This window comes from Hirundo rustica, chromosome 1 (genome assembly GCF_015227805.2).
Source record: "Hirundo rustica isolate bHirRus1 chromosome 1, bHirRus1.pri.v3, whole genome shotgun sequence".
NCBI lineage: Eukaryota > Metazoa > Chordata > Aves > Passeriformes > Hirundinidae > Hirundo > Hirundo rustica.
In genome coordinates, this window is record NC_053450.1 from 23,483,591 (window position 1) to 23,511,342 (window position 27,752).

The following is a 27,752-nucleotide window of genomic DNA, read 5'->3' on the forward strand; positions in this document are numbered from 1 at the left end:
CCACTGCCTCGTCCCCACATCCCAATACCCACAAAATACAGCTCCTAACATCCAAATAGCACCACTGTATGGATCATGCACTTTGTACAGTGGAGGACTGGGGCAAAAAGGAGTCTGGTGCAACCTTCCCAGAGCCACAGCAGTGTTGAGGGTGCTCCCAGTGCACAAGCATGCTATGGGTGAGATGGATTTCCACCCAGACCCCCAGCACTTTCCTCCCTTCCCTTGAGAGAGGTGAGAGTGCTGCTTCTGTGGGAGATGCGAGGTCAGGCTTGATTACCAAATCTCTGATCAAAGAGGAGAAAAAAAAAAAAAAAAATTGCACACAGCAGAGAAAGCGAATTAAGAGGAAAACAGCACAGCAGTCTCCAAACCCTGCCCTGAGCTTCTCTCAAATTGCCCTGAACCAGTTGTTTCTCTGTGACTCATATTCCTCTTCTCCTTTATCTGCCCTTTTTCCTTCCAGACTTGTTAGAGAAGGCAGGTTTAGGCATTCCTACGAAGTGAAGCAACAAAGGAGCCCTTATCTCGGCAGGGATGCGCGGCTGTTTCTGTCACAGCCGGGGTGGGGTGTTGCCTCGCAGAGGCGGAGAAGCTCCGCTCCCTGCTCCCCACCTCCCTGCCCGCAAGAAGGTGACGCCTGCACCAGGACACGCTTCTTCTCCAGGGCAGGCACGAGTGTTTGACGCCAAGGCAAATGCCCATCCCACTTTGCTCGGTGGTTTCACGCTCTGAGCACCACATCCTCTCCCTGCCTTCTGCAGGGCTGGAAGCGCCGCAGCTGCCACACCTCTGCCTGCACTAAGCCGCCCTGGGCAGTGAGGACAAACAGGCGGAGGTGAGGGAAGTCCTGTTCCCACCAGCACAGGCTGTCACGGAACCGACACCCACAGAGGTGCTATTTTAGTCACAGGCAGGCCCACAGGTGCGGCAGCGGCCATGCGTCATCTGGGATGCAACCATCCCAAACACGGCCAAGATTTTTGGCATGGGAACTCCTGGCTGGAGCAAACCAAATCCTCACACTATATTGGGAAGGCCAAATCAAAGCAGTGTGAGCGATTCTGCTAGAAAACAGAGAAGTATTTAAGAGGTTGGGCAGTAGTTCTCCCACCTAGAAAGAAACACAGTATGGGTGAGAATGCATGGCAGAGCAAAGGGATGGCAACAGGGGTAATATCCTTGTGTGAAAAATCTGGGTACAAAAAAAGAAAGTACCAGCAATGTTTAAAATCTCTTCCTTCCTATTTCAAAACACATAAAAATACAACTTTTTTTTGGGGGGGGGGGGGTGGGGCGTGGTGGAAGCGGGAAGAAGGAGCACAACTACACATGTGGAACCAGCAAACCTGAAATAAAAAAATCAGGTTAGCAGAAGTTTACAGATGTGCTCAGCACTTCATGATCCAATTTACATGAGGCAAAGTATGCCCTTGCAGCAAAGGCAGCAAACAGTATTTTCAGCTGCAGGAGGCAAAAATGACCAGCAAATACAGAGAGGTGATTCCTCCCCTCTGCTTGGCACTAGTGAGGCCACACCTGAATCCAGTCCAGTTCTGGGCTCTCTAGTAGAGACAAGACATGGACATACTGGAGAGAATCCAGTGAAGGGCCACAAGGATCATTAAGGGACTGGAGCATCTTTCCTATGAGGAATGGCTGTGCCTGGAGCACAGTAGGCTCAAGGAGAACCTTATGTGTAAATACCTGCAGGGAGGGTACAACAAAGAGGGAGGCAGGCTCTTTCCAGTGGTGCACAGTGACAGGACCAGAGGCAATGGGCACACCCTGAAACACAGGAGGTTCTCTCCGAATGTCAGGAAACAAAGGAGCACTGGAATACATTGCCCTGAGATATGGTGTAGTCTCCATCCTTGGGGATATTAAAAAAGCCACCTGGACACACTCCTGGACCACCAGCTCTAGGTGGCCCTGCTTGAGCAGGGGGGTGGTTCAGTCAGCCTCCAGAGATTTTGCCAGCCTCAGCTGTCCCATGACTTCCCACAGGAAGCAGCAGACAGACACGATTTCCCCTCTCCTCCCAGTTTACACAGGTACAAGAAGAGCAAGAGAATAGGTCACAGATTTTTCTTCAGCCAAGGAGTTGTGTCAGTCCTGCCCTCACTCACATCACTAGTCTGACAGCACACAGGACAAGAAGGAGCAGAAGGGAGGACCTTGCATGGCACTGTTGGTCCCTTGCTCCTGCCAGCAGTTGTGTTGCATTTATTTTGTAGACCAGTAAGCTTCCTTTTAACCCCACCTAGGTTGCCACTACGTGCTGTGGTGAAGAGCAGCAGCCAGAAATGTGGCAGGGGCAGAAGCCAGCCCCAGGCATTAGTCACCTGTACACCAGCACCAAATATTGCACAAGTGGGACAATTGCCTGCATGCCTGACGCCCTTCTGACAACCAAAACAGCCTCTTAACTTGGGTACCGACAAAGAACACCAGATCCAAGACAGAAACTGCAGATAAAGCTCCTCAGCCAGCAGCTGTGGTGCCAGGTATTCATTGCTGAGCCCCACCTACCCGACAGAGCCAAGCGACAGCATAAGACATGCTGACGCTTGTGCTATAAGCAGATTGCAGTCTCTGCACTCGCTCTACTACCAACTGCAAACTTCACCAAACCCATCTGCATCCTGGGGTGATCCTCCCTGCAGCCCCCAGCCAGCTCTGAGTTACCCAGCCCGCTCAGGTGAGGACTGCAGGGCACAGCTGGGCAGCAGGAGTTCACCACATTTTTGTGAGAGCTGCTGCAGAGCACCCAGCAGTGCTGGGAACCATCATCCAGGGCAGATGGGCACGGGCACTTCAAATGAAGCATGCTCTACCCCATGTGTGGTTTTGGGACAGCATGGCAGGAAATTACTTGTCTCCAAAACTACATCAAAGGATCCTCAGGCATTTTCAGCTACTAAGGATCACACACTGAACATGCCAGCATTAATCTCTACATGCTGACCAGCAACAGCAGTAATTTTTTCCTTCCCAAATTGTTCCTGTCCCTTGGAAAAGGGTGACAGGGAGGGCCCATGTTAACACTGTACTCATATGCTGCTCAAGACCTGCTGTCATCACCTTCAGTAAACCTGAAGCCACTGGTATGCAGCACATCGAGACTGCTTTGTTTTAGGAATGAGCAGAACTGCACTGTGCTCATTTTGTTTGCATTAAATACTCCCTGCAACAAATCAGATAGATTAGTTTATTCACAGAAAGATGAGATTTTCTTGGTCTTATCACATTTAACTCCCATCAAGGGAAGTAACAAATCCTTTTATCACATGAACTTCAAGAGAAGCCAAATATCCTCTGCTTCCAATTGTCTCATGTGAGACAAACTATATGCATCACTAAAAGCCAAAGAGAACAATATGCAAAATAGACTTTTTCATGCACTCCTCCTCTTATATGCTGTTATTTCTACACTGTTAAGAACATTACCTAATGCTCTTGCTTAAAAGCCAGGTTGCTCTTTCCAACCTTTAAACCCATCTATTCAACAAGTCAAGTTATTGTAAGTAACTTTCAGGTCAGATGCACACGAATAATACTTTCACAGACCTATCACAGACTTTTTTTTCTTTACTTTTAATAGCAACTTTAGCTTGCAGATTACAGACCCTCCAAAACCTGTTCCCACTGAAGCTGGTTGCCTTTCCTTCTGCGTTTGGCAGTAAGCACCACAGCATTTTGCATGCTCTAAGTAGGCTGAGAGGCCAGGTCTTGTTTGTTTTCTCAGTGTAGCACTTAATCTGTTGTCCTCGTAATTCCCAGCGCAGTGTACACATCCCACAGCCTGCTGTAACCCCAAAGGAGCACTCACATTGTCCTGGTCACACTGGAGAGGCAAGCTCAGCCCTCAGTTATTTATCTTCCAGGGCAATACCCTGATAAAGCAAGTATGCAGCAAGCCAGGTGGGGAAGGAAGGAAATTACCTATATATTTACACAGATGGAAGCAGATATCCCAATTCATTTTGGAGTTGTCATTCTGGAGAGAGCACAAGCCTGGAGTGGGGCAAACAGGCACCAGAAGGAACTGACTGCTATTTCCAACAGACAAAGCACATCCCCTTCTTTTGCTGCTGGACACATTTCTCAGAGACTGCTGATCTTATACAAACCTGATACAAGCACAGAGGTTAGAAGTGCTCAACAGCAGCACCAGGCTCTATAAATAAAATAGCCAGCAAGCCCTAACTCTTATTACAACACAACCTATGATTAAATTTGCATAAAGGCAACAGCTTTTGCAGACAAAAATCTAAAGAGTAAGTCTAGCAGCAGATACTAAAATGAATCAGCAACAAGACACTCACACCTGTTATAGAGCTGACCACATTTACTTTTCATCAGCAAAAAAGACTACCTAAGAAAGGTCAAGAGATGCTCTTGAAGGTCTGACTGTTCAAAGATTTAAACCCTTGAACTCATTAGCATTATGCCTCAGAATATCTGAATAAAATCAGCTCTTGCTTTCTGCCGGAACACTTACTTAGTCTGGGGGTATCATCTTGTCTAAAAGGATTTGTAAAGGAGGTTTCTTTTAGAGAAGTTCTTACCGTTTAATCCAGTTACCTTCTGTGTAACTGAGAATGACCCTGAACAGGGCAGGGGGGAAGCTGTGAGTACAGTCAGGCCTCTTGGCATCACCTTGGCCTTTGCTGCTGCTGCGATGTGTTAGCTTTCTACGCTTGCAGAAATTAACCTGGGAAGGCTTTTTAAAAAATACTAGGTACAAGTAACTGTGAGTTTCATAGATGCAACACTTCATCTCAAGGGACAGATTTGCTCACTTAGATGGGACCTGTTAGATGCACTAAGTGACCATGAAACACCTTCTGCTTCTTAGCATATTCATATATATTCATAATCAGCTCAACTGATTCACTCAGTTTTTATCCTAAATGTGTCCAAGTGCAGTTGAAGCATTTTGACTTTTACTCCAGGCACATGTAGTATTTCACAGACAATTAAAAATTTGCATAGCTATTAAGCTCTATTCCAAAGACTGAGGTTGAAATTTCTTACTCATTAATGAATTTCAGAGAACGTTCAGTCCGTGCAGTGCAGCAGAGCCACAGTCACTGTGCTGCGCTCCCGAGCAGCTCCCAGCTCCACCACAGAAAGGGAACAGAGCGGAGATTCTTCCCAGTGAGAGTCACGGGAGCCAGCTCTGGCAAGAGACTGGCTGCAGGCACAAACAAGTAGCTCAGATTTCATCAAATGAAAGGCAACAGAGAGCCAAAAGACTTTCTAATATTTACTACAATCATTTGCTATTGGAGGGGAAAGGGGGGATGTCAATGCTCTGACTCTTTTCTGACTGTATCTGCTAACATAACCAGGCATGCTTCTCTCAGTTCAGGATTTACAGGAAAACACAAAAATCACAATACACTCCATAATCTGCTTCCACACAAACATTAATCAGCAACTACAACAACCACCCTTTCATTTGCATTAAGAGATTAGCTAAAGCGTATCCCCCAGGGGGAAAGCCTCACAATACAAGGTTTCTGAATGTGATTTTCATAATCTGCCTGTTAGAGACAGGACCTTAAAAGCCCCACTGCAAACTCAGCACTCAGTAATCCACTCGGCCCATTTTGTTAAACTTTGTTTCAACTGAGCAGCAGTGCTTGACCCTCAGATTACAACTACAGCAAGGACAGCTGAATTTATCTTAATGGCAGTTCAGGTGCAAAAGCTAAAATTAGTACTGTTCAATTCAAATCTTCAAAAGAAAGACTTTTTCCTTTCCTTTAATATTTCCAGAAAATGAACTATGAAGTACTGGTAAAAAGTGTGCAAAATGTGAACTCAGCCAAAGCAAACACATACTTATTTTTCCAATACAGAATCTTCAACAAAGCAGAAACTGACTGCAGAACCTTGCAAGAGACATGCACACTGTTGCTTTTATTTCACGGAATTTGAAGGAAAAAAAAAAAGAAAAAAAAAGAGGGTGTTAAATCTACCATAAGAAAAAAGCACACAAAAAACAAAGACAGCCCATACATAACCACTATTTTATGATGTGAAGAGTGCAGAAGTTTTGGGAAAAGTACCCAGTTCCTCTCCTGTTTGATACCCAAGGAGTCTTGTCCACAGGGGTGGTCTGACAGGACTGAGAACTGAGATCTGCAGTGCTGGAGCCAGGCTACTCCAAATGCAGGATTCTCCAGCCCCTTCCAGTGACTGGGACTGTCAGTTTCAGCAACCAACACCAGTCCAACAAAACCCAAACTTTGCAATGTGCTTGTCATACTTCTTTTAAACCATTTCCTAAGCATGTAAGTGGCTTCTAAATCCATAATCACATTCATTTCAAAATTAGTCTTAAAACTCCTTCTGCAGGTTTATGCTCCCAGGTCTTCGGTATCTCCTGACAGTGAATAAACCTGCTGCTAAACTACTCCCCAATATAAAAACCAGCTGCCCTGTTTTCTCTCACTTTTGAAGGCTCATAGTTAAAGAAAATTAAACACAGGCTTGAAGCTATACCATGTATTTGTAAATAAAATAACTTGACAGAACAAGATTACAAAATACAAAATGAGCCCTTTCAGAAAGCTTTAACTAGAAGAGAAGTCAATGTTCAGTCCATTTTCAGATGAAAAATTCCACACGCACGCATTGGTTTGGTTACAGCTTCAGGTGTCAGTGCAGCACAGTGCAAGTTTCATTCACAGATAAAAAGATATATGAAGTAGGTACAAGTACATTCTCAAAATAACAGGATGTGATCTAACTCTCAGAAACCCTTTTCCCCACCACCAAAAGGTGCTGAAAAGCAAAACATATGGAAAACAGAGATAGACTCTTTAATAAGACAAGTTAATATTTGACAGCTTAAGAAAGAGGAAACAATTGGATAAGGAAGAAAACTATTGTTAGTCACTGGAAGGTATGTACGAGGGAGGTTTGTACTTTGATTCTACAGAAAAAAGGAAGCTAGCAAGTCTCCACTCCTGAAATAGAAATACCAAGAGGTAAAAATGTAAGCACTATTAACTCAAAGTGCCTTCTCAGAACAGCCCATTTTCCCTGCTGCAGCGTCACCACGCCCTCATCCTTCAAGGAAAAAGTATATGCAACTATTTATTTCCATTAGTCTTCATATATATACACAATCTGGCAATTTTACAGAATCTTCCTGGTCCCAAGTCTGTATTAAAGTGTTTTTCCCTTTGTGTATTTATTTCCAAGTAGAACAAATACTCCTCTGTGCTTCTAAAGAAAGCCTTACTTTTAGAAATTGTCTAAGCTAAAAATACTGATGCAATTTTCACCTGAAGCAATGTCTTGCAAAGAATGAATGTAGAGTGCCTCTCTATAGATGCTAAGTGCATCTTTAGCTACCAGAAATCTCATGGAAGGATACGGCTCTGAAGTACTCTGCTAGTTGTTTAAAAAAAAAAAAAAATTACTGACACTTTCAGCATACAGAATGGAAGACTAGTGCAACAAACATCATTGATTGTTTATTCAATAAATATTTAATCCAATTATTGCCAACCAAGGCAAACAGTGCAGAAATTGTCATTTAGAGATACAAAAGTTTAACATTATATATAAAGTCAGTTGCTACTATATTCATACAACTATTTCAAAGAGGTTTTTCTGCTTCAAAATTGAGGTTATCATTATAAAAATACAGAAACATATTTGGGGGTTTAACATGTCTTTGCAAGTGTAATTTTTGCATTTATATGGGAACACGACGCTTCTGTATTCAAGAAATTAAAATGAACACTATGATAGAGACATTTTCTGCACTGACTATTTCATGGTAGTCCTTACATACATCTTTCTTGGTCCTGGGTATACATTTAAAATGAAATAACTTGCAACTCACATTTATCCTGAGGTCAGCTGTGTAAAGAGGAAAGCCAGTTTTATAAGGATTCTTGCAGGCTTCTTGTTCAAAATATGAGGTTATTTTGAAACAAGCCTATAAAACTTCTGGGGGAAGAAAAAACCCAATACTCTCACCAGTGTTTTAAGAAAAAAAAATTGTGACATTTTTGGGAATTACTTCCAAAAATATGTAGGCTAGCACACCCAAATGCTGTATCACCCAACTAAAATTTCAGTACGCATTTACCAAATTTGAAACTTAGAAACTGTTCTGAAAAGACAGTATATAAATCCCCGTGAAGAATCTCCCTAAGCGTCTCACTTCAAGATCCCAACCTACAACACAACTTCTGCAAGGAGAAAGCTGCTGGAGCCTGTGGGAATCTGCAGTGTTCAGGTCTGCCTGCACAGGGGAGGATGTGCCATTTGAGTCTCCATCATCCATCATGGGGTGCAGTTGTGACCTTGTCAAAGCTCCACTTTGAACACAGCAGTAATTTTCAATAGCACCAACAATCTCCCAGATACCAGCATTTAGGCAAATACAGACATAAAACAGATTTGTTTCTTCCTGAATCAGCACAGTTGGTACAAGGCACTGCTTGGCATAGGAAGTAATAAGTAACAGCAAAACAAGAGTTCCCAAGTTTTGTGACACTTAGGTTTGTACATTGGATGACTTTGTAATTAATTATACACCATGGCTAGAAAAATAAGATGCTCTGCAGGATTAATGAAAACATCACCATCCCGTGCATGCTCACAGTTTTCCTCCCTAGATCTGAAAAAAACCTGCAAAACAGACCAATGTGAAACATTAGAAAGTACGGGTTGTTAAATTAAGGAAGTACATTTCGTTCTCCAATCTTCCACAGAAGTCTAACCTAGACACAACTCAAGTAAATGAAGTTGGAAAATATTCTGATAACATTTGCACCAGTCTATCCCTGCGAGGAGAAAAAACCCAACTATTGTCTAGATAATTCATAGATTGAGGCACATTGCAGTTGAAGATATTCAGGCATATTTCATGGCTAGAACAGGATTTCTCTGAGGAACCTCACTACAGACTTCCCCAAAAGCAGCTCCATATCGTTTGAAACACAACTTGCAACACATGGAAAAAACGTTTGGTCCTTAATCGCTACTGTCTTCATCGTCATCATCATCAGATACATCATTTAAAGATGACTTAGGTGACTGGCTGTAGGAGTCTGACCTAGTGGACTGACAAGCAGTCATCTCCCCTGTAGAAAGCAGATCATAGCAGAAGTCGCAGATCCTCACTGGCTTGGAAGACTGGCTCGGGAGCAGAAACCTCTTTTCCGAGCAAGGCCCGCACACAACAAAGCCACACTTGCGGCAGTGGTGGCGGCGGTTGACGGGCGTAAACTTGGCTTTCTGACAGCGCATGCACACAGAGGCTTCCGAGTCCGGTACCCACACAGCTGCGTGTTCATTGCTAGGGGTCTTCCCACTTTTGGAAAGCAAATCAGAAACACACTTATTTATGTGGTTCATCCACTCTGACTTCTCTGTAGCAGTGGCAGCGTAAACCGCAAAAGACTTTGTTGGTGTCTTGATAAGCCACCCATTCCGTAAGTCTCCCTCATCCTGGATGGAATCAATAGTGACATTTTCCAGTGGGATTATGTGCTGTTTATTGTATTTCTTCTTCTGGATGACAATGTTACCATAAACAAGAATGTCATTGAACAGGAAGAACTGCCTTGCTTTGGGCTTCTTCCTACACAGTTTTGTTAGGACTCCCTCTCCAATCAGAACACGGCCAGGAATAGTCAGGGGTTGACCAGCTGCTCCAAAGCAGTTTTCCACTATACTTATTCTTCTAGTATTTGCTTCGCTGTTTGCCAAGCGATCCACCATCTTTCACAAGTATCCTAAAATTAGAAAAAAAAAAAGTTTGTTATTAGAACAGGACTGATTCAACAGCAAGCAGCCTTCCCTAAGGAAGGTACCAACCCCGCATTTCTTAAAATATCTAACAGGACCTGCTGGCTGAGAGGCATTGACTTGGACTAGATTTAAATAAGTATTAACACCGAAGAATTTTTAGTAACCGATTAGTCTTTTTTCTGAAAGCAAAAATGTTCTATGCAGCTGACAGCTATCTTTGTCACACAGACAGCACCTACAGCACTGCATTCGAGAGCCTCCGGCAACAAACTAGTTTCTCTCTAGTAAGGCCACTGCATCCTGATTTAATGCTCATATTTCTCTGTATATCCTCCTGTACCTACTCCAGATAGCAACAGGAAGTATCATCCATCATTTCAAATTCTACTGCTACAAAAACATCGACTTAACTGAGCAGCCTGGAGAGCCACATTAGTTTTAACACAACAAACAAATTATATAATTGCTGTTCACATAGGAAACCACACTCGCCAAGCTAGCTCACTACTGCTCTTTTTTCCCAGTATGTAAACCTCAAATCATGGGCCAAAACCATGAATCTACCTGCTGGAAACATTTTGCACAGGCCACAGCTTGCACCTCCCACTACACTTGCTTTCATGGCAAACTCTTGAGCCAGGAACAGGGAGTGAGTCATGGATGGTGGCTCATCACCTGCTTGCTGCTGCCTTCATTTTGCAGGAGTCCCACAGTCCCTCCCTCCTCACCTACACGAACCATACCTGCATCCACCACATTCAAACAACCTACATTGGCAGACCTGCACAGAGGATAAGCCACACAGCTCACAACTGCACCTGAGAAAGACTAAGTGATCCGTGCCAGCTTGAAGCTTAAAAAAGACTACTTTATATTTCAGGAAGCACTAATGAACTATGCTCCAATTACAGATTAAAGCCCCACCTTGTTGTTCCCTAAGTAGCAAATAAGATTTTTTTGTGTGTGTGTGAGATAGCTAAGGCATCCAACAGGGAACTAAAATTACGAAGTTACTACAGTGATTCATACCTTGGCAAACCACTCCTTAGCCTCTTTTGCCCTAGAGTTTCCCAGGCAGAAGTCTGGCAGAGGCGAATCCTGCCAGTACAATCTAGCTCTGCTCCCTTCAAACTCCTTGCAGCACAGCCATGAACCTGAACTGCTGTGCTTGACAGAGCAGTGAGACAGCTGGCAGAGGCAAGTACTATGGACAGGCTTTTTCTCAGCACACAGAAGACATTCCCCCATGCCTCGCACAGGGCTGATGCCCACAACACCCTTTGCTACAGCCACAGCTTTGAACAGAGAAGAGTGGAGCAGCAAATATTCCAACGCCTTCTACCTGTGCTTCGTGACACAATTCAGGTTGGGAAGTCCTCTACATCACCTATTTTTTCTTTAATTTGCACTGCCTGCCACCAATACAGCATCAGCCTACAGGCAAGAGGAAACTGGGCTGAAACAGGGCTCAGACTTGATGCTGCTCAGACTCCATCACTCTGCTATAACCTGATCCAGGCAATCTTTCTCCTGTGAATCAAAGCACAGATACTTCCTTACAAAATAAGGATGAAACCTCTCATCAGGCCTCATCTAAATAAGTATGTTGTATGTTATCTGTGATTACACATATCCCAAGTATTATTATTGTAAGTTACTGCTTTAAAAGTGTAATTAGTTTCACACTAAAGTAGTTTGACAAGTGATCTTGCACAGATATAACCATGTTTTTTAAGATCAGCACACTATCTTATATCAAAGTCTGACAAGACAGAACCTCTAAAAGTCATTTCTCAACACTGTTTTTGAATTTTCTTTACATGCCTCACAGCATTAGTTACAATACATGAGTATTGTGTTAACTAGTTTTGTGGTTAGGAGAATTACAAAGCCACCAAATCCAAAACAATTTTGATATGCAGAAGGTGAAGATAAAATACAAACTGCCGAGTAAAATGTGTACTTGCTGTTGTCCTAGGCTTCAAAATCAAATTCAGGTACCTGATTGCTGAAGCCCAGGATGTGGAATGACAGTTGATTGCCATTAACTGCAAAATAACCATTCCCATTTAACAACATACAAGAAATAAACAACCTCTGCAAGCATCAAAACTGAACTAACAGCCTTTCCAACTTAAAAAGCAAGGCCTCAGTCACAGGGTCAGTCTAAAGTTATTTAGTAATGCCACATTCTCCATGAAGTGCAAAAGGACATCAGTCATCAGAACGTAAAGGGGACAGCCCAAAAAACAGACTTTTCTACAGGTACAAATCAACATGCACGACTTATGAACTTACGCTTTTACACAAATTAACTACAAATTACAGCAAGTTAAATGCTTTTGGTAGTGCACAGGGGGGAACACTACTCCCACTTCACCCCCACAAACACAACCATACTGATGGGTTTCAGTGAAGCAAGCTCTTGGTGTGAGGTCACAGCCACCTGTAGGAAGCACTCCCTGTTCCACAGCTCCAACTCAGCCACTCTGCACTCCCTGCCAAAGAACTGCAAACTCAGTTCAAGGCCACTGCAAAAAGCTTTCAAAATACAAGTCACTGGGAGAAGAAAACAAAGGGGAAAAAGAGCTAAAGGTTTCAATTAACTGTTCCCTAGGACAATTTAAGAGAAAAAAACTCTGACTAGGATCATTTAATAATCATCATGGCTTGAAACCAGGACACATGACTCCAGAACTTGTGCTGAAGACTGTATTTTGAGCTTGTTGTGAAAATAATACCTAATGGACCTTAAGCAAGAATCCTGGGAAAGTTAAGGACTGCTAAGAAAGACACGATAAATCCTATCTCTTCTAGATTGAAACATTTTTCTGTAATGGATAGCATTCCCACCTGCCAGCCTCAAGGCTGTAAATATCAGAGACTGCTGCTGCCAATTCCACCTTTCCAAGGCATTAATTGTATTTTCCACACTAACATATTAGACTTTTTAGAATAAGCACTCAAATATTTTTCTCATGAGTTTTTAAAGAACTAAAAATTAAAAATCCATCTGAAATCCTATGCACACTAATGCTCATACACCTTCACTAGCCTTTTTTGAGAAAGGAAGTAAGTTGAGAAATGGATGGGAAACGACCCAAAATACATCCTGATTACAAATAATCATGGAACATGACAAAAATAGACCAGAAATACAAGAGGCGACATCCCTAACTCACAGGAGCTAGTTATGAGAACTGCACCTCTTCCTCTCACGAGCATACTGACCAAGGAGATTGAAATCAAAATATTGTCTGGACATGAAAAGGAAACTTTTAACCCCAAGATGTCACAGTCCAAAACGGAAGTTATCAATACCCAGTCTTTAATACTCACAGTCTTGTCTTAAACCATATTCAGATCTATTTTTAAGGGACAGCACACCATCATACCCTGGAACTGGGCGGCAATATCCTCCTCTCTTCCAGCTAAACTTTCTTCTGTTTTACTGTTGGCTACCACGAGAAGCAGATACTGGATTACTGCCCTGAAGATGCAGGATCTCAAGACCTGGTCAAACAGAGCGATTCCTGAATAATGGCAAATTGCTGAAAATATGCCCAAGTTCTTCCCCCAAGCAAGTGAGGAATAAACTAGAACCACAGGCTCCGAAATAAAAGGTTAGACAGCTCCACTTAAGGGGAAAGTATCTTATACAGTCTCATTTTATGGATGCTATGAAATCAAATACCTCAAACGTATTATTCAGAATTCTATAATATTTTACTAATTTCACACTTCTGGCACACAAACTCCTAAAAGTCCTGAGGCTTTTATGCAAGAGGACCATTTGTGATGGACTGACAGTCCTCAGACATCAGATTCATTTGCTGTGTCCAGAGACAGCACAGTACTAGCTGCTAGTCAAAACATTACCAAGGGGAAAAAAAAAAAACAAAAAAAAACACCCACCCCAAAACAAACCAAAAACACAAACAGATCACTTCTTAAGAAAAGTAGCTTTGTAGAGCTACATGATAAGCATGGTTTAGCAGCCTTTCCAAATAAATAAATCTCAGCCCTCAAAACCCTGCAATACCTTCAGTTTGTCCCTCACACACACTTAGTAAGTACCTTTCATGATGAAAATGCTGGGCAAAGGCTTTCATTTCCATGGCACTTTTTTAAAGGTGACAAAATATTTCATGACACAAAAAGCCCCAACCCTTCTACATTATAAAGAATTGTCTCTGACACTTCAGTTATTTCTACTTTTATTCACATGAAGCTTCTAGGGAAATAACAATTCTGTTATCAAGATATCAAGATCTTCTTGCTCCCCTATTTCAGTCCAGTTTTACACTTGTATCCTGTTGGTGAAAAGAGCCATCTTCAATGTGATCAAATATAGACATCTCTGAAATTTTTGAAGAGCTAAGTTACCCACTTACCTAGAACACAATCCATGTTGAGGAAATCACCCACTTGGTACAGTTAGTAACATTCCAAACTACCGCAGCAGGAAAATAATTCTATTAGGGTTGCTGTGCACCGACAAGTCACTTCACACATAGTTTTTTTCTTTTTGCCACTGTATCCTAGAGACCAAACCAAGGATCTCCCAGGACTCAATGTTTCTACAGGTCTTATTTAAAATAGAATGTTTATTTTATATGCTAGCTCTGCTTGTGATAATGACCAGACTAAACTGCACAGAATTGCTGCAGCTGAGAACAGACATAAGGAGTCAACTAAAAACGCAACCCTGACTGACATAGCTACACCCAATTCAATACCAACAGAAAACTTTTCTACTAGTACATCAGCACTGTAGCAGTTAGCATTAGTACCATAAGCAGAACCACAAATAACAAAGGTGCTGGAGGGGAGAAATGAGATTAAAAAAAGCTGTTATGGCACAGTGATGCAGACTGCATACAGCTCAGCACAAAAATATTTCCTCACCCCAGCTCAGTGCATACTACCATTACAACCAGCACTCCCTTCAGGCTGTAAGATGGGCACAAAGGGTGTGCAGGAAAGAGAGACAACCCAAATTCCCAAGTTCCTTCAGCAAGACAGCAGAACTGGCAGTGTTCCATTACTTCTGGCTTGGGCAACAACAAATCAAGTCCAGTGTACAGTCCCTGCTAACAAATGCTAATTAAAAAGCATCTAATTTTTAGCTTTTTTTTTTTCCCCAACACTCTTCAAGGGAGAAAAGTATTACTGTCCTCCTTATAATTGTCAGTTCATCTATCTAGTCTGTTATAGTCTGTTAGCAACTACATTTAACACACTGCATTAATACAAACCAAGCAGTCTGTATTTCTCAGAGCCATGGTATCAGGACACAGGCAGCCTATCCATTCCTATGAATATTCATAGTTAAGGTGATAGCTTTAAAGAAAGAAAGAAAAAACAAAACAAAACAAACAAACAAAAAAACCAACCAACCAAAAAACCACCCACAAAAAAAAAAAAAACCAACAAAAACCACAGCTGCATATTTAAGCTGCTGCAAAAAGCACAAGAGCTCAGAACTAATCACAAAGAGGCCCATCCGGTCCTAAAGCTGCAACAGGATTCTGGATGTTTCAAAGCCAGATTCAGTAATGCAAGTCCAATAAAAAAGTGTCACTAACCACACCATCAGAATGGACGAAGTTAGATCTAGATATTGCACTGAAGCAAATGTAGGAAAAAGAGTCAGAAATGGAGGAGTACAAAAAAGAATAGAGAAAAGGCAAAACCAGCAGATCTAAATCAAAGCTTGCTATACCTTGTGACTCAATAAACTTCTAAATAATTATCCAGTTGTCATAGAGAACCCTTGTTCTCACACCTGCACATACAAGGTCAGCAACTATGCTATACCACATACATTCAAATTAACCAATTTTCCTTCTTACCTAAAGGTAACATACATGCTTCATAAAAGCTTCTGATTAGTCATTTAATAGAAGACAAAAGTTACAGGTTTTATCATGTTTGACTCCACAACTTGAAGGTTCTGAATAAAACAGAAATTTCAAACAGAAATTAATTTTGCTTCATTATACTTAAATCACACAAATTAAAAATATATGTAAGGTACAGAAGATGATTTTTTTTTTTGCAAGACAGAAACAAGTAAATTGTAAACCAGAGACAGACAAGAATTATCTGCAGACCAAATATCTAATGTGCATTAAATGACTGGTTTGTAAGATGTGGATCATTATTTGGATCCACAGAGGAAAAAGACCACATTCTCCCTAAAAAGATTTCATCAAGCAGATTCAGTCATATAGTTATGTGGGAGTGCTTTAGTAACAGGTTTCAAATAACTGTTATACATTATCAACATCAAACTCATACCGTTTTTCTCTTGCACTTTTTCTGTGCAAGGAAGACAAGCTATTTTGAGTTAGTTGCATAAACACCAACAATTAAGCTACACAGAACCCTCACACATCCCTCACTTAAAGCTGTGGCTGAAACAGTAATATCACTGCTTTTTGTGGACAAACTTCCAACTGTAAAGGCATCTCAGTACTGTAATACAGTATGCTGACATCTATCAATATTATATATATTGCTCTTAATAGCAACATTTGACATTTTGCACTACTGCCAAGTAAAACACAAGTGTAAATTCCTGAAGTGCAACCTGTTTAAGGAAACTTAGCCACATTTAAAATAGTTTTAGTGGGGAAATTGCTGAACTAGAAACATGCACAGCAGATCTGACACAAGTGAGAAGACAAATCAGCATGTTTTAAATCTTACTTCAGCCTCACTAATTACACCTCCTACCCTGCATCCTTCAGCACATCCAGAGAAGGATAATACCGATGCTTGTCCTAGTTGGCAAAATTACATTTTGTATGGACTTGGATCTCATCAGCTGCAATCAGAATCCAAGCAATCATGTATAAGCCACCTTTATGGTCCTTGACTGGTAGCGCCAATAACAGCAGCTGGATTAAACATTATATAGAAAGACATATTCAATTAAATGTTATTTCTATAATTCAGCATATAAAATAAAATACTGAAGAAAATTAGGTGTTAAGCATCCATCAACCCATTTTTAATCTATTAGTATTTCATTCAATTGTCTACAGTTACTTAAATAGATCTATAACAATTAATTGATAGTTTTTTCAGTATTAATTACATATTTGCATTATTCACCAGTTGCTTTTTCTTAAATAGTACAAAGACCATTTTGAGCATAAGGTTTAAAAAGACCATTTTGAGCATAAGGTTAAGTGAAATTGAAAAAATTTCACCCACAAACATATTATGTTGGTAGGAGATACGGGTATGATGAATGTTTTCTAAAGGTCTTTATCACTGCTAAAAGCTGACACGACAGCAACAACTAAATGCCTGTCCTGTGCTGGAGCTAGCTAGATGCTATTTAAAACATAAGACAACAACTGTCACTTAAAGAGAAATACAGCCTTCTAACAAGCAGTTCTCTTAATAATTCTCTTCAAAAAGGTATTCCCCAAACTGTTGCATTTAAGAAACAGTCTTGTTATCACAATCATAACCAGCTGGTAAGGATATAGAGGATAACCCTGATAATATATCAAAGATGTATCAAGTACAACAAAAAGCTTAATAGCAATACTCAAGAGAAAGAAGGGCAGAGATATTAAAGAAACTTTATCAAGGTAGAGATGATAGCAGGAAATGAGTCAGTAAGATCCTCTGAACTTCAGCACAATCTTTATCCAGATAATCACTTTTAACAAACCTGGTTAATGGCTGTAGTGTTCAGAAAGGTACTGATAGTGGGAGAGAAACTGTGACTTGATTACAGGGGAAAAAAAAAAAAAAAAAAAAAAAAAAAAAAAAAGGGTAAGAAAAGCCCAAACAACCTTTTCCTTATGGCAATGTAAGTGGTTCAATCGTCAAATCATTTCCCACATCCCTAATAAATACTGGTATTTAATAAAGTCAGAAAAGCTGCAAGACAAAACACTAGAAAAGATGTTGGCAAAACCAAGGCTGCTTCAGGTTACAGATACAAAGATGCTTGCAACAGTTTCATTGGAACACTACAAAGAAACAGCCTAAGCAGCAATCAGTAGCACACTGGCAGGAAAGAGGGTGTCACTGTGGACCTCTCCCAAGTCCCATTTTATGATTCTCATGATTTTTAGGATTTTCTATATGGATGCATTTTTTTTCTTCCCCCCCCCCCATGACGACACATCTTCCCGCATTGTGCAAGCCTGTGCGGGAAGGGCTCCAGTGCGGGGAAACACAGATTAGCCAACTCACCCCCTTACTGGTACACCCAATATGACCCAGCAGTATTAACCCTTAATTTGTCTCAACCTGCTGGCCAATGCTGTGGCATCAACCACAGAAACCATGCCGGAAATATGTGAACAGCAACCACATTACTTCATACTGTGCAGGTGCAGCCCGTAAATACCCTGCCTTGACAAACCTTTAGAAACCTTCAGATTATTTCTGAGTCCAGCATACAGTCATGTCCAACTTCATCATGAAAGTCATGCAAGCAAATCCATGCATTTGGGTGGATGTCATCATAAGCCTATAATTACTATAATGAACCATATGATAGTTTGTACAAACTATAATGAACTGTTTTGTTTTCAACTGTTGCACATGACTGTCACAAGTCAAATCCCACTAAAATTCTTCTTGAAAGGACAGCGTAGAAAATCTTGTTTTAACTGGCTAACATCTTACAGTTTAGTAATTTGTTCTATAAATTACAGTTAAATTTTGTATAATCTAATTACTATCTTAAAATCAAGGACTGCTCTTTCACTTTAGCTAATTAGTTGTGCAATAATTTCTCATATAATGAAAATAATTCTAAATGTGTAACAACAACAAAAAACCTCACTTTATTACCAAACCTGCATGGCACGTGCATTGCTTTTCAAATTTGCATTATCCAAATGAGTTAGGAATTCCTGAGTTAGGATCGCCTAGAAAGGCCAATTCTATCTTCAGGATGGAGGTCACTTCTAGGTAGACCTTTCAAGATCTATCACCTCATGTTCCCTAATCCACTCAGAAGCTCATAAAAGCTATTTTTAGCTTTATATTTAGCTTTCTTTTAGAAAGACTATTCATTTTGCCAAGCAGCATATGTATTAGCACAGCAAGAGCAGAGCAATGCTGTTTTACTATCCAGGCTACTCTGCTGAACAATTACCACACTCCGTGAGTTGCTGTATGCAGGCAAAACCATCTAAGTTGTACACATTAGTCCTCACAAGGTTTGGCATTTAACACCATAAACCTCAGCTGGAAATAGAACACCAACTTAACCTGCCTGTAAACAGAAACGCCAGCTCCCACATCCAGAAGAGAGTTAGAAGTAATCCTAGAGGAGACACAAAGAAAACAAAGGCATGCGGAAGAGGGCTGTCCCTCCAGACACGTCTGGCCTGTTTTAAACCTGCCCTGCATGAAAGATGAGAGGAACCACCTTGGCCATAACGCCACGTGCAGGAATGGCAGCACCCCCGCTCCAAGCAAGAAACCTGTGGTACCCATGAAAGAGACAGAGAAACCCCAGAATTGCTGAGTTCAAAAGGTGCTCCCTCTAACTTCTCCTGCTTGGAGAAAACATGGAAGATGGAAACACAAGCAGTACTAAAGGCTTTGTATCACAGGGAAGTACATGATCAGGAGGCCTCAATGCACTCCCACACCAATTGGAAGGGTTCCCTTCTGTATTTCCCTTCTGTCCCCTGCTGCACTGAAAGTCACCCCTGAATACCTCTTAGGAGAGAAGATACCTCACTGCACAAGTCCATGAGGAACATTTTTGTAAGAGGTCCAACTTCTTAATGAAGTCAGCTGCTTATTACCACTGTCAGGCTTCTATTTACAATAAACCATGGTAGCTGGTATTGTTTTTGTCTTCTGCCATGATAGAGACAGAGTTGCTGCTAGGAAGAAACACATAATCCTCCATCCCCCGCCTGGCAGTCAGGGGTTGGAACAAACAGAGCAACTATCTAAACTAACTTCTCTGTGTCCTTAGTCATCTCTTGATAAACTGAGCATTTCCCAAGCACCTACACAGGCTTACACTGCTTTGGTGTAACTTCAGGAGCTCAGGTGCTGCCACATTTAGAAGTGGAAATTCATAACACTGTTCAGAATATGAAAGAGGAGGTTGCCAGCATGAGCATGTGAAATGCCTAGAATTAAAGGAATTATTAAAAAAGCAATCAAACAAAAAACATACACCAAAAAAAAAACCCAACCAAACCACAGCAGAACCAAAACCCCCGAAAGCTTGAATTCTGAAGAGATGAACAAGCAGGCCTGATCCACCATGAATAGTGCTCAACTTAGACAAACTCATCTCTCAAAGCACAGAAAGCAAGATAAAGGCAACTACAACCACAGCAAATACGTACAGCTGTCGGCATACTAAAACAGGGATAAGTAAGAAGGCTGATACTTGGTATATCTAAAAATTATGTATTCATAAACTACGTAACATAAATGTGCCCTTTAAAATTAATTAACAAACAACCGACTAAAAAAGCCCGGTATTCAGATCAAATTTTTGTTGTCATGGGAAAACACCTAAGTATTTTGACTTGCCATTTGTATGTATTTAGCAGCACTATCAGTGGCTTAGCTTAACTTCTGGTGCTAGCAAACTGCATCTTTCATCTTAACCAAAGCACTGGGGACACACACCAGAATACAGTCTCAAAATCAATTGCCAAAGATCTGAAGTCCAAAAAAGATCAAGTTCCTTCTGAAGTTTTCCACAATTCTGAGTAGATGAAAGACATCAGCAGAAACACATCAAAATGTGCCTGAAGAGTCAAGGGCAGAGGACAGCAGCCTGGGATCCTGCTACACTTCAAGAAGCTCCAGGAGACAAAAACCCCATCTGCTGGGTCGGTGCCTAAAAGATGACTCGACCGGGCAGCGATACCAAACACTGGGATGTACTTTTCTGTTTACAATTTAATGTTTCCTACTCCAACTGTTTAGCTGTTTGGAGAGTCTCCCAGCAAACGTTACTCTCCAGTTTGGCAGCAGGGACTTACCCCTCCCTTCCAGGCCTGGACAGGCGCCAGGGGTGCCCCTCCCATCCGATACACTGCTTTTCAAGGAACAGCTTAACTGGCAATAGCCCACCTCAGCAGCACCAGGCCACAAATCTGGACAGTTGGGCTAGCAAATTACTTGACAGATACATACACTTAGCATTAAATGAACACTGGGAGAGCAACGTGAAAAAAAAAAAAAAAAAAAAGAAAAAAATCAGCCAAAATGACCTGACCAATTTATGAGCAAGCTACATCCTGCTTCAGATTTGTCAACCCAGCATAACAAAGAAAACCCACTGCATCAACATTTTAAATTTTAGAAAAGGCCTATTTAAATTCTTTTGAGGAAGGGACTCAGCATCATTAGTATAGAAAAACACAGATCCAGATGCAGCTGTTCTACAAGAACTATTGCCAAATCCATCTTGCAAGCAATTTTCCAAAACCAGATTGGCTGCATGGTTTGTTGTTTTTATGGATTATTACAGCACACATGGAGGCAACTTGTTAATGGCTACCCAGACCGTCTCTCAGTCAGTGTGAAAAAGAGGATTTGGTTTCCAGTGACTGAAATAAGTTGTATTTTTCAGCATGCTTCTTGTAGCAACTTTAACTGACGAGTACAGAACAGTAACATAAAGATCTCTATGTATCTGTAAGACACAAGCATACATTAAAAACAGCACCTCCTGGATCTCAGGGCACCTGCTTGTTTTAGCACCTGAGAGCTACCAGACCAGCTACATGTTCCAAAGAGCTTCACCAAGTTCACAGATTTCCACTCCCCCCCCCGCCAAAAGTGCAAACCTGTGACACACTAGCCTGTTCACTGGGTCATGCATTTTTATTATGCACCAGTACCTAAACAAGACTGTGTTAAAAACAAAAACAAACAAACAAAAACAAAAAAACCCCAAACCTTTCTGTTTTAAGTTTTCTTTGGTTCACTTTTATTACCATTATGAGAGAAGTTACTTCACTAGAAGTCTAACAAGGACTAGAGGACAGGTAATAATTCACAGCACAACCAAACTAGAGAGGTTACCAAGTAATCAGAGCCTGATGAGAGCCATTAATTTTCTACAAAGTACTACAACACAAAAGGACTTTCAATTTTAGCAAGCCATGTTTTAAAAGAGAGCAAAGTTTTCCCATGGAGTCTCACAATTTACACACACAGCAACATAACATCATTGCTATTTCATTTTATTATATCAATTTTTTTCACCTGTCTGTGTTCTTTGAACCCTGTTATAGGAAAAGAAGCTGCACAACAAAGAGGTTTATTTTACCAGCCCAGTAATTTTAAGCAATTGCACAAAACTAAACAAGACACAAACCAAGTAACAACACTCAACCTTCTCTTCTCTGAGCAGATGCAATCACCTCAACTTTCTCCAGCTCCTGACCCACCTAAACTAAGAAATTTCTACTTCAAGAGGTAATCCTAATAATATATTGCACTGTAGAAATACTTTCAGAAGGCCAAAACACTGCTGGAGCATATTTTCAATATTATCGTAGAAAAAAACAGAATACAGACATACAGAACTCTTTCAAATTCCTCACTCCTTAATTTAAAAAAGCTATAAGTAACTTCTACCAGACAAAGGACAAGTATGACTGGTTGCAGGGAATCCTTTTCCTACTATTTAAAACCTCTGAAAGAAGTTGCCCAAATTGGTACCAAAAATGGCTCCTGCCCCAGTAACCATATGCAGGGTTGGCATCAGGAAATCCCAGAGGCACAGGGAGCAGAAACACAGCTTGGGGCTTGGAATCAAATTACATGTGATTTTCAGGACATGTTTTTGACAACACTGAAGCACAGCAATCATGGACCTGTCACTGCTGATCATCAACAATATTTAAAATATATTTATCCAGCATTATTTAAAAACACATAAGCCAATATGCCAAGTGTTGAATCCTTCTTCTGAGCAAGGGACATAAGATCTTTCTCACGTCAAATGCTGCTACCTGGTGACAAATGGATGAATGCTGAAGGTGTAGAAAACCAACATCTGACAGCTATTAATAAAAGCCGAAAGGAAAGCTTTGACAATGACATCATAAATAAAATTTGTCAATCTTGGATGCAACCAGCTTCTCAAACATACCCTGTGTGTTAAAAGGGCAGTTCACCTGCCTCCATGCTGTTAACCTAGATCAGAGAGAGGGCTGGAGGGGGAATTAATTGCTGTCACACAGCTTTCAGAATAGAAGTACACTGAAAATTACTCTCAGAAGTTTTATATTACCAAGTATTGACAGCTAAGGCAGGAGAAATTTAAAGCAGAAGAACAGTAAAAATAAGGAGCTACTTCCTGAAAGAAGTCCTTAATCACAGCAGCTTACTGAAGGTGAAGGCCTTCCTGGGAAATGCCTTCACTGGCCCTTTTCCCTTTCACTGCTTGTCACATGTGTTTGATTTATTTTAGTTACATGGAAGCAACTGAGAGTACAGACTATCTAGAGGACAACTGGAAAACAGCACAAAGGTTTGCACTGAAGTTAAGCTGCACAGGGAAGATGCTGACAACCTGAACAGCTGCATGTACGGTACATTGTTAATTTAGTTAGCAAATTATGTGTACACTTCAGAAATGCAGATGTCAAAGAACATGCTGTAACTTTTCCTTTTTCAGAAGGCATATTAAGCACTTAAAAGCAAAACAGTTACCTCTAGATGATATGCTGGACACACAAGAAGCATTTAAAGAAAGCTAAAGCTGCTGATACAAAGATCCTATTTATCACTATTTAGCAGCCCCACGTGTCTGTTCGAATCAGGCAAATTTCTCAAGAGATTGCCCCTCAACACAGTAACTAACAGCTTGCGTGCCATCTTATTACATTCACATTACATTGGGGGTTGGAGGGCAGGGTGATGCAACAAGAACATTCCTGTATTTGAAATCTTTAACTTTCAGCTAGGTTTTTTTTCTTCTTTTACAGTCTGTCGAATGCCAAAATCCTGCTACATTCCATACACAATATGCTTAACACTGTTTTACTGTAAAATAAAATGATGCAAAGGAAAAACAGAAAGTCACTCCCACCTAAATTTAAAATCCTTAAATTATTTACAATCACTAAAAAGCTAAAACAAACCAACCAAATGAATAACAACAATATAAAATCATAACATGATTATGTCCAAACAAGCAGTACTCTTACCTATTAATGCAACTAAAGTGAACATGTGTGCATTTTTCACTGTAGCATTAAAGTGGCGGGCTGAAAAAATGCAGTACTCTTCAATAACACTTCTGCACATTTATTTTTATAAAAGGAGCATCTTCATCATCATATCTTACAGTTCAGGACAACAATAAAATAATCTTCAGTAAACATATTCTACCATGCCTATCTATATAGTAGTTTTTCACTCCCCTCAACTATAAAAACAGGTCCTCCAATGAATCATGAAGACAGAAGTTATCCTACAACAGTAAACTTGGCGCTTGCTGCATCAGGGAGGAAGTTTTAAATATGTGTTTCTATTTCAGAAATCCATATTTGCCTGTATGTATTCTCTTTTGGAACAATCTCCAGATTATCACACTTTCATCCAAATACTGAATTAATTCATGAAAGTAGTAAAATATGCATATATAAGTTTAATCTATAACTTTAAAAAATTACAAAAATTAAATAGAAAAGTAAGCTTGAATATTAACAGAGCTTGAAATAAGTCACAAACAAACCTTTTTGACTTGAGGCTGTACAGAATAAGGTTTCATTTCCTAATACAAAATCAAGAACTTAATTCCTTACCTACCATTATCTAAGAATCGTATCAGTTGTTAATACTGGGATTTCCTTATTTGACATCACCCATTAATAAGTGCACTTTAAGAAGAAAAACTGGCATGCCATTTGTTTGCTAGGATGCCACCGCCAACATTTTATCTAACATACATTTTCAAAAAATCGGGTCTGCAAGTACTAAAAAATTCAACTCTGCCTTATCTATGTGCCATGCCTTGCCCCTAAGCTTTCACTTGAACATCTCTAGCACTCTTTGGTGAAGACAAGCCACTAGAAATGCTGTAAGTGTATGAAATCAGTGTTTGTACTCTGCTGTAATTGCTCTCACAGGGCTTTTGGCAATGTTCTGTCACATCATGCCTCACCTGAAATTGCAGTTCCATCCCTTTAGTGCTCTGAAACTATCCTGCATCCACTAACAGTGAAACTTAAAAGCCACCATACCCTTTGAATATAGCAAACATTTTGCCAATGATAATTTTTGTAAACTAAAGGGCTTTAGGATACTATGGATAGATCCTTCTATCATTTTGGGCACATGTCTTATTACTACAGTTAAAGCTCAGCCCTTGATTTAAGAGAAACAGAACAAAACTCTAGCTGAAAAATTATTTCATCACTGTATCTAATGAAAACTTGCTTCTAGGTCAAAAGATGCTGCACTCTTTCTACAGAATACAACAGAAGAAACTGTTAGCTGTTGTAAACCGTTGGCTTCTCCAGCTAAAAATTTCTATACACCAGTTTTCATTTCACATTCAAGAGACTTCTTCTGTGTAGAGCAAAACCCAGACACAGCAAACAGCACACAGCCGATCTGTATTCAGAAGCCAGAATTTGGGACTGAGGCACACAACACTTCACTTTCACTAGACAAAATTTTTAGACAAAATTGGTGGCACTAAAACTCTTGGGAAAGTATTATTTAACAAACCGAGCTGATATAAAAGACATTTAGCAACACTAGGATTCCTATTACCCACTGGGATTAGTCAACAGTATTCAGATTAGAGGCTAAAAGCAAGAGAACTGCCTTCTGAGTTAAAGGATTCCATTCTGCATGCTGATGACTGCACACAAAGCAATTAATCTGTAGGATCTCGGCACTGATTACACTACTGTCTTTAAATACTTCCCTTCTTTCAGAGAGCCATCCCTAAAATAATTCAATATACAAGTATCAGAATTTAAGATCTGAACATTTAAGTTCTCCTTATTTCAGGAGAGAAAGAGGAATTTGCAGTCTCGGTTCTGAAGCGATTCTGTGTTGTGGGTCTGGTTTTAGAGTCACTTTGCCAACTGTATTAACCTCATCTGACCTTAAGCTGTTAGGCACATCGAAGCTTCAGATATACAGTGTTTCTCAGGCATCAACCCCTTCAGTAACTCTTAGCACAGCCTGACGACAGCCTGAATTAGAACTTACTGGTGCTTCTGGAACCATTCGTATGAATTCAGCCAAAAGACAATCCTTGATCTCTGTTTAAGGACATAAAAGGTCCTTTTGGTCATCAACAACCATTGTACTGACGCTTCATGTCAAAACCCGAATTACAGCTATTTCCCTTAATAGGGACAAAGGCGATGCCAGGACGTGCTGCTCACCCATCGCTTTCTTACCGTGATGAGCAGTTCTACAATTTATAAACATCGGTGCCTATGAACATAAGTATTCCGAATGAGGCGAGAGGAAAAACATGAGGCTGCCTTTTCTCGAGCTACTTTCAGAAAACAGCTTACGAGCCATACGTATCTCTGGCAGAACAGCTACATTACCCTCAAAATAGGCGAATTTCATAGTGGAAAAAAAAAAAAAAAAAAAAAAAAAAAAAAAAAAAAAAAAAAAAAAAAAAAAAAAGGCACCTTATGCTCGCAGCCGCGCGACTCGCGGTTCCGCTGGTTTTTTACCACAGCGTCAACACTCTTCAGGCGACTCGCTCCGAGAACGACCCGGAGTTTCACGGGGCGAGCCAAGGGTCGGGGGAGCGCGGCCCCACCAGCCCGCCGGGGCAGGAAGCGCCCTCCGCCCGTCCCGTCCCGTCGCCTCACGGCGCCTCGGTGGAGTCACGAGTCGAGAGGAGTTTCGGGCACTTACGTAACGCCGCGGGACCGCCGCCGTTGTTGTTTCTCCCCCTTCCCAAAGACGAACTCGTTTCCGAGACGCCCCAACTCCCTCAGTGCCCTGGGACAAGCCGCCGTCGCTTCCTTCCCCGGGTCCTTCCCGCCCGGCCGCCTCCCTCCCTGCCGGCGGGACGCGGCGCTGCCCCAGCCCCGCGGCGGGACCGCGGAGCCCAGCGCCGCCTCCCGCCGGAGAGCTCCTTCCCCCCCAGGCAGCCCCCGGTTCCCAACATGGCCGCGGGAGAGCGGCCGGAGTCCCGGCGGAGAAGGGTTCCGCGACGAAAGTTTCCCTCTCACTCCCCGGCCGGTCCCGACCCGAGCCGATCCTGGGTCGCCCGGAACGCGGCCGGACGGCGCTGCTCACCCGGTACACCCCGCTCCGGCCGCCGCCTTCCCCGCTCGCCGCACGGCCGCGGTCATACACCCCGCGCCGGGGGACGGGCCCCGGGACACCGCCCGGCGGGGCGGGGCCGCCGCCATCTTGGGCGGGAAGGAGCCGCGCCTCAGCCCCGCGCTGCCCGGAGAGCCGCCCTGAGCGGGGAGGGGGGCCGGGGCGGCTCGGCCGATCCCGACCCACGAGTGGCACCTCGTGGAAGAGGGATACTCCAGGCACGAGACCTGCCTCGTGGGGCTTTTTTAAGAGACAGAATGTTTCCATTCTCTGTGGATGATCGTGGGTTTGTGCTCGCGCCTGTGGCTCTAAGTATGCTCGCCCAGAAATAGTTCAGGATGGGCACCCTTCTAACCACCTCTCTCTACACAGCACGGAAGGGAATTAATAACAGGTTTCAGTCTGAAGAGTTGCTGGTCAGCCTGGAGAAACTACGGCAGGTCTACTAGAAGCCAGAAACAGTCAACACAGGGAGCCCTTTCCACCTTCTGTGTTAAAATTTTTTGTGTGCACATAGCGAATCATCCAGAGCAGTATTTCCCAAATCTAGCTGGCTGCGCGGGCAGCTCACCTGATCCTCTAGGATTTCCAGCCGTTGATGGATGCTGTCAGTGGGGAAGGGTGGCTGGGAAGGTTCCGAAGTGCTGTGGAGCAAGGAGGGGTAAGAGGGTACA

General features: G+C 41.8%; 1 protein-coding gene across 5 annotated transcripts; it reads right to left on the bottom strand.

Moving 5' to 3' along the window:
* Positions 1-8,685: 8,685 nt before the first annotated feature.
* Positions 8,686-27,151, bottom strand: PLEKHF2 (pleckstrin homology and FYVE domain containing 2). 5 transcript variants are annotated; one of them, XM_040082353.1, is made up of 2 exons: positions 27,052-27,151; positions 8,686-9,773 (listed from the first exon to the last, which is right to left on the bottom strand). In XM_040082353.1, the coding sequence occupies exon 2, from the start codon at positions 9,757-9,759 to the stop codon at positions 9,010-9,012; it is 750 nt and encodes a 249-aa protein (XP_039938287.1). In that variant the 5' UTR covers positions 9,760-9,773; positions 27,052-27,151; the 3' UTR covers positions 8,686-9,009. The 5 variants fall into 5 exon arrangements, with proteins under 5 accessions (XP_039938287.1, XP_039938296.1, XP_039938305.1 ...); XM_040082362.1 differs by lacking the exon at positions 27,052-27,151 and adding an exon at positions 26,665-26,830; XM_040082371.1 differs by lacking the exon at positions 27,052-27,151 and adding an exon at positions 26,433-26,829.
* Between the last annotated feature and the right edge of the window lie 601 nt (positions 27,152-27,752).

Bases quoted from the DNA above. Each gene is read 5' to 3' on its own strand.
- PLEKHF2 (XM_040082353.1), bottom strand. From the start codon at position 9,759: ATGGTGGATCGCTTGGCAAACAGCGAAGCAAATACTAGAAGAATAAGT.